This window comes from Protopterus annectens, chromosome 5.part0 (genome assembly GCF_019279795.1).
Source record: "Protopterus annectens isolate FY-2018-M chromosome 5.part0, PAN1.0, whole genome shotgun sequence".
In the NCBI taxonomy this organism is placed as follows: domain Eukaryota; kingdom Metazoa; phylum Chordata; order Ceratodontiformes; family Protopteridae; genus Protopterus; species Protopterus annectens.
Window position 1 is genome coordinate 1,001,757,777 of NC_056735.1, and position 12,136 is coordinate 1,001,769,912.

The 12,136-nt window shown below is 35.1% G+C and overlaps 1 protein-coding gene across 3 annotated transcripts in view; it reads right to left on the reverse strand.

Annotated features, from left to right (window-relative positions):
- The window catches only part of GRIK1 (glutamate ionotropic receptor kainate type subunit 1), a 1,940,968-nt gene that overhangs the window by 40,710 nt on the left and 1,888,122 nt on the right, over window positions 1-12,136 (reverse strand). For all 3 annotated transcript variants that reach the window (XM_044072744.1, XM_044072745.1, XM_044072743.1), the window contains one exon: window positions 3,820-4,070. In XM_044072744.1, the coding sequence (XP_043928679.1) occupies window positions 3,820-4,070 (251 nt within the window). The remainder of the gene's footprint in view (window positions 1-3,819; window positions 4,071-12,136) is intronic.

The following is a 12,136-nucleotide window of genomic DNA, read 5'->3' on the forward strand; positions in this document are numbered from 1 at the left end:
CTGTGATACCTACACACAGGAGTGATACCAGAGAGATTAAACCGTGGTTAAATCCTGTGATACCTACACACAGGAGTGATACCAGAGAGATTAAACTGTGGTTAAATCCTGTGATACCTACACACAGGAGTGATACCAGAGAGATTAAACCGTGGTTAAATCCTGTGATACCTACACACAGGAGTGATACCAGAGAGAATAAACCGTGGTTAAATCCTGTGATACCTACACACAGGAGTGATACCAGAGAGATTAAACCGTGGTTAAATCCTGTGATACCTACACACAGGAGTGATACCAGAGAGATTAAACCGTGGTTAAATCCTGTGATACCTACACACAGGAGTGATACCAGAGAGATTAAACCATGGTTAAATCCTGTGATACCTACACACAGGAGTGATACCAGAGAGAATAAACCGTGGTTAAATCCTGTGATACCTACACACAGGAGTGATACCAGAGAGATTAAACCGTGGTTAAATCCTGTGATACCTACACCCAGGAGTGATACCAGAGAGAATAAACCGTGGTTAAATCCTGTGATACCTACACACAGGAGTGATACCAGAGAGATTAAACCGTGGTTAAATCCTGTGATACCTACACACAGGAGTGATACCAGAGAGATTAAACCATGGTTAAATCCTGTGATACCTACACACAGGAGTGATACCAGAGATATTAAACCGTGGTTAAATCCTGTGATACCTACACACAGGAGTGATACCAGAGAGAATAAACTGTGGTTAAATCCTGTGATACCTACACACAGGAGTGATACCAGAGAGATTAAACCGTGGTTAAATCCTGTGATACCTACACACAGGAGTGATACCAGAGAGATTAAACCGTGGTTAAATCCTGTGATACCTACACACAGGAGTGATACCAGAGAGATTAAACCATGGTTAAATCCTGTGATACCTGCACACAGGAGTGATACCAGAGAGATTAAACTGTGGTTAAATCCTGTGATACCTACACACAGGAGTGATACCAGAGAGATTAAACCGTGGTTAAATCCTGTGATACCTACACACAGGAGTGATACCAGAGAGAATAAACCGTGGTTAAATCCTGTGATACCTACACACAGGAGTGATACCAGAGAGATTAAACCGTGGTTAAATCCTGTGATACCTACACACAGGAGTGATACCAGAGAGATTAAACCGTGGTTAAATCCTGTGATACCTACACACAGGAGTGATACCAGAGAGATTAAACCGTGGTTAAATCCTGTGATACCTACACACAGGAGTGATACCAGAGAGAATAAACCGTGGTTAAATCCTGTGATACCTACACACAGGAGTGATACCAGAGAGATTAAACCCTGGTTAAATTCTGTGATATCTACACACAGGAGTGATACCAGAGAGATTAAACCATGGTTAAATCCTGTGATACCTACACACAGGAGTGATACCAGAGAGATTAAACCGTGGTGAAATCCTGTGATACCTACACACAGGAGTGGATTATTGCTATTATATAATGACATTATTTAAGAAAGACATGGCTTAAATTTCCTGAATAATTTTACTATATAATGTCACTTTACTGTTTTTCATCCTCCAATACTCAATACTGATATAAGTATATAAGTGCAGTGCAAGAGAGGTGATGGAGAACAGAAAAACTTCACCATAGCAGTTTGCCTCTCTCTCTTTCACTCTTGCTCTCTCTCATGCCCTCTTTTTTGTTGTTTTATGTCTTTGCATCTTTGCTCAAGAATGCTGGACAAAGCCAAACATAATGGGTAGTGGGGGGGGGGGGGGGGACAAAAGTCAAATCAAGGATCATTTTTAAGTATTACTGTAAGTCACATAAAAACTAATCGAACAGCAGGTTTTAGCATCAATGAGCATTCTCTGAAGAGGAAGTATGAAATGTTCATTTCCGGCATTATTGACTGATGGTAATCCTCAGTGATCTCTCAGAAAATCAAAGAATAAAAAATGAGGGCAGGGCAAAAATATGAGGAAAATCAAGGTTGTTCTGCAAAATTTGGACAGTTAAGAGGTATGGTTACCAATAGCATGATAAATCTGATATGTATGCACATTTCTGAATAATAATGACCCTTTATTACATAATTCCTTTAATATGTGCCACTCTGTGTCTCTGTTTTATGTTGCAACACCTCATGTGTAGACAAAAACCTCTGAGATCAACTTTTTGTGTCTAATTTTATTTCTTTCCTCATTATGATGACCATTAACTTTTAGAGCTTTCTCAGCAGGTTTCTTTTTTTCAGACACAATTTGATTGATTTGCAATGCTACGAGAGAGATTATATCCTGGCTGCATGTTTCTTTGTCTTTTGAAATAACTAATTGTATTAGGACAGTGGCAGCATTTAGCTTGGATGCACTGATGCACTGTCCTTCTGGGAATAAGAGCTACTTCTCTTCTTATTTCTTGCTCAGAAACAGAGATACAGTCTACAGTGCACGGGTAATGCATCTGCATTCATATGGCATGCTTACCCCTCTCCTAACCTTTCTGCATCTGTTACCCTGGTGCTTTTAACTGACATCCTAGCTCATTTCCTAAACCTGGTTTGGAGCTTCCTTGACCCACTGTGCTGGGCTGACAAGTTAATCATGATTGTGGCAAGAAAGACACAAGACAAAACATTTCATTTTATGATATTATATTGTACAACTAACACGATTTCAAAAACATTGCAGAAAATTCATATAAATTAGTTATTACTTTTAGAAAGCTTCATTTTGGCCAAGGTAACTAAAATAAATATAATAGCTAAACTGTAGCACTCATATGGTTAATTCTAAAAAAGAAAGGTAGGTCTGGGTATCTTCTGGATATCTTCGACTTAATGTAGATATGAAAAAAACATTTTTATGGTATATAATAGTACAAACACCAATGCCACAGAAAATGTTAACAAATTATACCACGATGTATACTAATGAATACATATTGTATTGTAAATGACAACTACGTTTTTTTTTTTTTCAGTAAAGTCAAATTAACTATCTGCATCTACACTATTAAGATAACTAAAATTGTTACATACTTGTCATACACCACATACACTGACGTTTACTTCAGAAATCTGCATAGTCAGCAAGACTGTGAACAACCCATACTTTTTTTCAGCCTCCTTTTTACAAAAGGAATTGTTTTTCTACGGTTTGACTCTTAGAAGTACAGTGATATAGACAATGCTTCTGTGACCATTTTTGGCACACAAAATAATACTAAGCAGATAGAGACCCATGCAGTTTGCAACAGTAACTCATGAAATTTCTTCATAACTCCAGTTCAGTATCTCTGTTAAATAAATCCAGATTTGATGGACTATGTTAAGTAAAAAGATAAATAGCTGCATAGTTTGAAGCTTGACAATCATGTGGGAGTAAATATTTGTGTACATTTTGTTTAAAACCAGTTCAACATTTTATTTCAGATTGTTTGTTCTGAAGTGCAGCAAACACATATCTGTGTATGACAGCAAACATCAGCAGAGTAAAGTATTTCACCGTTTAAGTTACACAGCACATAGCAATTGTTCTTTAATAACTGTCTGCGTAACTGGCAGTAATTCTAAACTTGAAGACCCATTTTTCTAAGTACTAGAACATACTGATAAACAAAAGATTTTTAAACTGAGCTACTCCCTGCACAAAGACAAATAGATGTGCTTTGTTCTGCAGGCTTGTCGGGACAGTCTAAAGGCACTGTGTCTTTAAAGCATTCATAAGCACACAGCAACATGCTATGTCTTGACTGACAACAAACTCTTTTATTGCTTTTGGAAAGTAAACATAAAGCATCAACACTTACCTGCTCTATATCACTGTTCTTTCTAGACTTATAAATGAACTCTCCAATGGCTACAAACACGGAAAGAACAAGTCCAGCAGCAAGAACTATAAAGATGCCTCCAATGTTTTCCACCCCAAGGGCACTTGCTTCTTTACTGTCTTCTTCAGGGCATCCATTTCCTCTCCACCACTTTTCCTTCATCATGTGCAACTTGCCCTCTTCCTGCAGCTGAAGTATTGCTATAGTGATCTTATCTCTATATGGAGAACCTGTAACACAGAAGCTTAGGGGTAATTTTATAAAGTGATAGAGACACACAAAGCACTTTAAATTTCTTACAAATTAATCCTTAATTCACTCTTATTTTATATTTGCAATATCTTACAAATCAATCTTTAATTCACTATGATTTCACATTTGCGGTGTCACATTTTGTTTAATATTCATGGTTTAGGCTAATTATTTAGGTGTTCAGTGAAAAATCATGACATAAATCAGATTATATAAAAGCAAAAAAAGTGGTGGGAACCAAAAGTGTCCAAAAATATAAATGTATAAATAGAGAAAAGACACTTCGGCTGGAGATAAAAACACTTTAATATAAATGAAAATAACAAAAAGGTAAGCGCTTTCGAGGTAACCCTCTTCTTCAGACCTAAATACAAACTGATAAAAATCCTGGATTTAAATGCAAGCACTGACCAATAAAAACAAGGCTTAGGAATGCATCATAAAAAGTTAATTAATTAATGTGGTAAACCTCTTCTCTTCAAAAGAGGTTTTAAAGACACAGCGCTATTGAGGCCAGGTGGAAAATATGCCTTGAAATCCACAATCCATCTTAATTCAACATATTCTGTCTCATTTTTAATGTCCCCTTCATGCAAACTGACATTCACTTTCTGCAAAACTAAAAATTTAAAATTATGCTGTGTATCAAGATCAATTGCATGCTTAGCTAGTGCATTCGTGCATTTGCTGTTACGTATGTCATTGAGATGTTCTAAAATTCTTTCTTTTAACATGCGATTAGTCTTGCCTATGTAAAATGCACTAAATAAATTACACTTTGCTAAATAAACAATGTTTCTTGTGGAACAATCAGCATAAAAAGAAAACTCTATAGGCTTATAATTTAGTGGATGTCTGACCATCCAAACAGACCATATAAAGACACAAGCTTTACAAGTTCTACAGGGGTGGGTACCTCTACGCTGTGAGTTAAACCTCTCACATATATTATGGTGCTTGTAACATAACCTTTGTTTCAAGATTCTATTATTCTTGAAGCTAAAGCTCGGATTAGTTCCCAGTACCTGGCTAATACTTGGATCAGTCAACAAAATAGGCCAATTCTTTTTAACAATATCACATACTACATTGAGATTGTTAGAATAAGTCAAACACAACCTATTCACAGGTTGATTAACTTTCCTTCCTGCACTTTGTACTTCAACCCGACAGCTATTAGAAAAATAGGGCTTGGTTTTACAGATATTGGAGGAATTAACCTCCTCTATTGCACTATCCATGTCAAACTTCTTGTATCCTCTATCTAGGAGATCTGATGTAAGGCCCTGGACCGCAGCAGTGTAGTCAGCCCTATCAGTGTGAAGTCTCCTACAGCGTAGCACTTGATTCTTGACTACATTTGTCATAATATGCCTGGAATGCATGCTGGAGCGATGGAGAATGTTATTCTTCCTACAACCTTTCCTGTGCATTTTAGTAGATACATCTCCTAATATGCTCTTACTAACAAGATCATCCAGAAAGTCCAGTTTTTCTTTTGAAAATTTAAGTGAGAAAGAGAGGTAAGATGTAGTATTCTCAAGGAAGTTAACACAACTGTCTAAATCTTGCTCATTCCCATGCCAAGTAAAAAAGATGTCATCCACAAAATGCTTGTAAAACGTAATGTGTTGCTTGAACATGTCAGAAGCAAATACCATCTCCTTCTCTCAATGGGCCAGCACAATGTTGGCGTATGTGTTAGCACACGCTGTGCCCATAGCAACTCCTACTTTCTGAAGGAAGAATTCATTCTCAAATAGAAAAACATTGTTCTCTAATATCAAATCAAGTAATGCACAAATCATATTCACTTTGATATTAGAAAACTCACTTTCTTTATTTAGAAAGCTTCTAACATTCTCTACTCCCTCTTCATTAGGAATGACCGTAAATAATGAATTCACTTCCAAAGTTACAAAAATAACTTCATTGATAGATGTATCCTGTCTAGACTCGGCCCAAAGAAACAGATGCTCCAGAAATTGTTTACTGTCCTTTAGGACAGCAGGTATTTTGTTCAAAACACATCTAGCTGGGCAAGAACCCATTTTCAGTGGTGGCTCAGGGAGAAAAGCGCCACAGAATACAAATTACAAAAGATGATCAAAATCACTCACAGTATAATATGCCAGCCCCTTCCTGAAACAATAGGTCTAAGCAGGGGATTTAATGGATCTTTGTGTACTTTTGGTAAACCATAAATGACTGGTATGGTAGGATGCTCTACACTAAAGTAGGTGTACAAAGAATAATCAATCTGGTCAGTCATAAGTAGATCATACATATAAAAATTCAGTCTACTGATGATACCATTTACCTGGAATTTTTGTAAGTTTATATATACATTGACATCATGTAGCATTTAGTGCATTCTATCCAAACAGTCCATTGTATCAAGGACAACTATCCCACCTCCCTTGTCAGCTGGTCTAATAGTCAAGTGATCTGCCTTAGTCAAAGTACACAGGTCTTGACCTTCTCCAGTAGTCAAGTTGTAAAAAGTGCCCTTCATTTTCTCACTAGTTACTCTCCTAAGATCACTCTCACATCTTAATAAATGCATCCATAGCTGGAGAATTATTAGGAACAAAACAACTCGGTTTTCTTAAATTATGAACATTATCAACTCCACAAGTATTACCATCATATATGGATTTAAACATCATATTCCTTGCAAAAACATTACGGTCTAAAACAGTATCCACCAAATTCATATTGTTGACAGGAACAAAGGAGAGACCCTTATTCAATACTGAAAGTTCTTCAATAGTGAGAGTGACTGAGGATAAATTAAAAACTAAATTATTTATCTGTGACCTCATGTACTCGAGGTCTTGTTTTGAGCACCAGGGTTGGACTGTATCCTCCCTTGTCGCCTGTGACACCTGGACCTGCTTATATGTTTGTCCTGCCTTATGGGCAGTGCTTTGTCTAAAAAAACCCCAGAAGAACGTGTGCCTTCATTACTCGCATTATTGCTGTTCATAGAGGAAAACACCTTAGTTTAACCACAGGTTCTGTATTAGTTGAAAAGTTGGCATGTGTAATATTAGATGCCGAAACCATATTATTGTCCAAGGTAGATTTACTTAAACTAACTGTCTGAATAATAATATGGCCTGAATTCTCATCCACTAGACTATCAGCATCATTAAAACACTTGGTATTAGATAAATCATTGACACATGCTAAACTAGTTTTAAGAGTTGCCGAATTATCACAATTAAATTGACTAAGTAACCCAGCATGTGTATGCACATTGCTAGGACTAATATTAACTTCATTCATTCCTTCAGTAGGAAAAACATCATTCCTATCAATGCTATGCACTGCTGCATTAGCATGAACATCAACATTTCTAGTGCCAAAAACATTATTTACATTACTACTAGACTTATCATATGTCAAAACAGAATAATTATCACCCAACAGTCCAATTGCTTTCTCAAAAGAAGGCGAGGATATCACTCGTTCATTGTCACTATTAGCAAAAGTAGCATAGTTTCTAGTGTTAAAATTACCTTCGTTCAAATCACTAAAAGCACTATCTGTTTGCGAAACAGTCGCATTTCCCTCTATGAACTTATTGACAACAGTCTGAGAGGGAGAAGCTATGCCGCAAGCCGGTTTGTTGGTTGTAGAAGAAACAGCATGAGAGATCAAAGCAGTACTGGCCAAGTGAAATCTCCGCGGCATATTAGAGTCAGTTACATGAAAATTAGAGAGTGTAGTACCTTGTCTGTAGGTATACCTCGAAAGCGCTTACCTTTTTGTTATTTTTATTTGTATTAAAGTGTTTTTATGTCCTGCCAAAGTGTCTTTTCTCTATATATATACATAAATCAGATTATAAAAAATTAGAGTAGCTTATTTTTTCTTTAATATTTTTGACCAGGCTAGTCTCTTTTGCCACGTGAAAACCAAAGTATATGTCAAAATAATTTTAAAGCTAACATTACTATTCCTGTCTCTCATGTTTATCTACTTACTTACATACATATTTAATTATCTGTCAAACAATTTTCATTTTCATTTGTCAGTCTGCAAATCTTCTGTGCATTATTCAGTTTCAGAAGAAGCCTGGTGGGGAAAGCTCCAAGCAACAAATATAGTAGTTAACAGAAACAGTAAATCTAGCAATTTGCACAATATGAAATATACACTGTGGTCTTTACATTTGCAGTCAAAAAGAAAAATAACAAAGTATAGAAAAGGTACTAAGAGGCAGGCATTCCAATTACATCAACATTTACATACTACATGGACATTAAATGTACTGCTATTTATTTATGGATTGATTGATTGATATGTTTACTAGGAAAGTTCAGCTGGGCAAGAACCCATTTTCAGTGGCGGCTCAGGGAGAAAAGCGCCACAGAATACAAATTACAAAAGATGATCAAAATCACTCACAGTATAATATGGTCGTATCAATGGTACCTGAAAAGAATGCAGAGATCGGAAAACATGGCTTAGAAAACGTGTACTTGTACAGTACTAAAATCTAGTGTGCTGCATTTGCAATTATGGATAGTGACAACAATTACATTTTCTGTTTCATGTGTAATTGTCATTTAATTTTAAACTCCATTGTACCTTTTAATCTCCTACAGAGCAAAACAGTTTGTTGTAATGGATAACAAACTACATAGAAAATGAGAAATGATGGACTGCTATTTTTTATTATAACAGTAAGGGAAGATATTTTCAGCCTCTACTTTCTGTAACAGGGATATATTACTACTGATGTTTGACTTTTGAGTGCTTTGATGACCTTACATGGCCCACCTCTTTGTAAAAATACTTACAAAAGACAGTACCAGAGACTCAGGGTCTACAATTTCAACAATCTTCTGAATAACAACTCTCTGAACTCTTTGAAGTCTTTCCAAGTGGAATTTCATGTAAAAGTGGCAAACATTATTACATCCCAATACTGGCCTCACAAAAGAGAAAGGCTTTATTAATCAAATAACAGAAGTTGGCATTGAAGTTTAACTTTACATCTTCTCAGATTTTTATATATTTGAACTAATTTCAGGCTATTCTTGTTTTATTAAAAGGTTTCCTGAAAACTACAGTTATTAAAATGTCCAGTGGCAGACTTTAATGAATTAACATTTAAATTATTTTCTTCATTCAGTTTCTCAAAGTGGTACGAAACAAGCTAACATTTAGTTTGTTTATTTATTGCATTTCGTTTACCAGGGTAGTCCGATTGAGTCACGCAAGATCTTTTTTTCAGAAGATGCTTGGAGAGTAAAACTCCACAGTAACGGTAAATATAAAAATAGATGACACTGAAATAGAGAGTACAAATATTGAATGATTTAGATTCAAATAAATAAACAGGGAAAACAACATATTATAAAGGTAAAAAAATAACAGTACAAGCAATTTGTTCATGTGAACACATTTCGCACATTAAAAAATCATGAGTGACATAACATATTAGAGAGAGTTTGATGAAAACATCTTAAGATAAAGAATTACAAGTAATTCATGCATTTATGTAATAGCCTCCTGGGAGCAGTGAAAGAAAGGTGAGGTGAGGAAAAAGAGATGTGTAGGGGGATGCTAAGGATAAAACATTAGAGGAGTGAGAAGTTAAGTTTAGATTATTAGGATAGAGAAATTAAACATTAGAAAGGATGAGTTAAATTTGATATAAGGTATCAGTATCAGGAGAGGTGGAAGCATACACAAAAACAAATAGTAGAAACTCAGGGTTACAAATTACTTTAGCATTTGAAAAACAATAGAGACTTAGGGAGAACAGTAATAGTTACACATCCCTAGAGTTTGTAGTGAGTCCACTTGTTTTACTTATGTACAACCAGGAGAAGGCTGATTTACTATTACAAAACCCTATATTAAATACTAGTGAACCCACTACTGAGACTTGTGGTACATCTGAATAAATCCTTCAATGAATAGGTGTGTGCCCCTTAACTTGTTGTGTCTTTCGGCTTATCCCAGTTAGGGGTCGCCACAGCGGAACTCCGGTCCGCTAATGTTTGGTAGTGGATTTTTACATGCTGAGTTACCAGCCCTGACACACAACCTTCAATGAAGGCATGCCCATTCACATATGCCTCCACACAGAAGATGGTCTAGCTGAGAATTGAACGGGACAACGTCTTGCTGTGAGGTGACAATGCTACCGCAGCACCACTACCGTGGTGATTCAAAATTCCCTTTCACAAATCCAGACCACAATTCATTTTATTTCATGTAGATTAATATTTTAGGAGAATCAGTTTAATAATTAATTAATTGATTATGGGGAAATATGTTAACTGCATTAGCCAAGATTATACAGAGTGCAGACTATCCTCAAGGGCCAGAATAATATAACTATATAAACATACACGAGTAAAGAAACACAAGTGATTATTAGCAATCTCATCTTGAAATATCTATATTTTCCAAACCCTGGATTGTGGGCAGAAATGAGTGACAAAAATGTCTTTCAAAGCATTTACATAATCTACTATTAAGAGTTATCAGCCTACAATTATAAGAGCATGTCAAGTCTCCTCTTTTATAAAGTGGAATACTTTCAGCTTTTTCAAAATGAAGGGACAAGGGAAGATTTCAATAATAAGCCAAATAAGTAAAATAAAACCTCTGCTAGATTATCTTTTATGCTGAATATAATCTGTACTGGGATTCTATCAGTATTCATACTGTTACAAACTTCAGACTTTGAAAAAGATTGACAAGCTCCCTTAGAAGGACAATCAGGAACAAATGAAGCAATAGATGAATTCATATAAAACTGAAAAAAATTAGCAAAAGTTTGCAGAATATCATACTTGTCTGTAATTGATCAACTAGATGAAAAATAATGAGGCTTTTTAGGTTTAGCATAAAATATTTGACTATCTCCATAAATATGCAATAAATAATAGACCACTTTTATCTCCAGTATAACCATTCTAAGACTAATGTTTATTTTTTTTCTTTAGACTAATTGACTTTTTAAAGATATTTTAGTTATAGACTGAAATTGATTATTCTTGGTAGATTTAATTAATACAGGTGTCCTCCACTTAAGTTAATTTGGTGATGTATAGTCATTTTTTGGATATGTTCAATGAAACATGATTTAATATAAATTCTTTCATTTTATCATAAAAATATTTCAGTATTTCTCAGTGTTACTCTTCAGTAACAATGATTTCTAGTTTCACATATTGCATTTTTCATTAATAGTTGCAAAATTTGGTCTTCCAAAGTTTTCACATCCACCAGCTACTTATGATGAACTCTTAATCCAAATTACAAAAAGAGTAGTAACTTTATACTGAATAGCTTCACTGTTAGTAATAATCACAATGATGATATTTTGTCCTTTGGTAGGACATGCTATAAACTGCTTAAGATCATGGTTATTTACATAATTTATAAAATCATTCATAGATTTATTATTATTGTGGTTAATTGACAAGGTGCTGGATGGCCAGACTGAAGTTTCCACAAAGTAATGAAGGCTTAAACAACTTAATAATAGTCAATTAATTTAAAACAATTTATGTTTAATAGGCTCAAAATTTGGTAATCTATAATGACAGTGAAAAATGACCTTACTGAAACCTAATTGAAGAATAACTGGAGTGTCTCATGGGCCACTCAAGAGTTTAACTGCAATGTTATTCTCTTATAAGCACGCACATTGCCACCTCTTGTAGCTGATCTAACACTTATAGAAACTACAGTAACCTTGAAGGTCTAAACTTTTATCAGATGATTTCAACCAAGTGTCAGCAACAGTATATATGTCTATTTTGATAGCCATAAAGATAATTATTTAGGCTATCTGAATTAAGTAACAGTACATTTCAAGTGTGACAACACTTTAGGTATTCATGGGAAATAATAATTAAAAAGTAAAGACTGCATTGTCTTAATCATCTGTTTCAATCCTAGTCATTAAAGGAGTATCTCATCCTGAGATTATTATCAAAATTTAGCTATTGTAGATTTGCAAAATGCAGACACACCTATATCTTGCTGAAAAAAGTAAAGTGTCCCAATA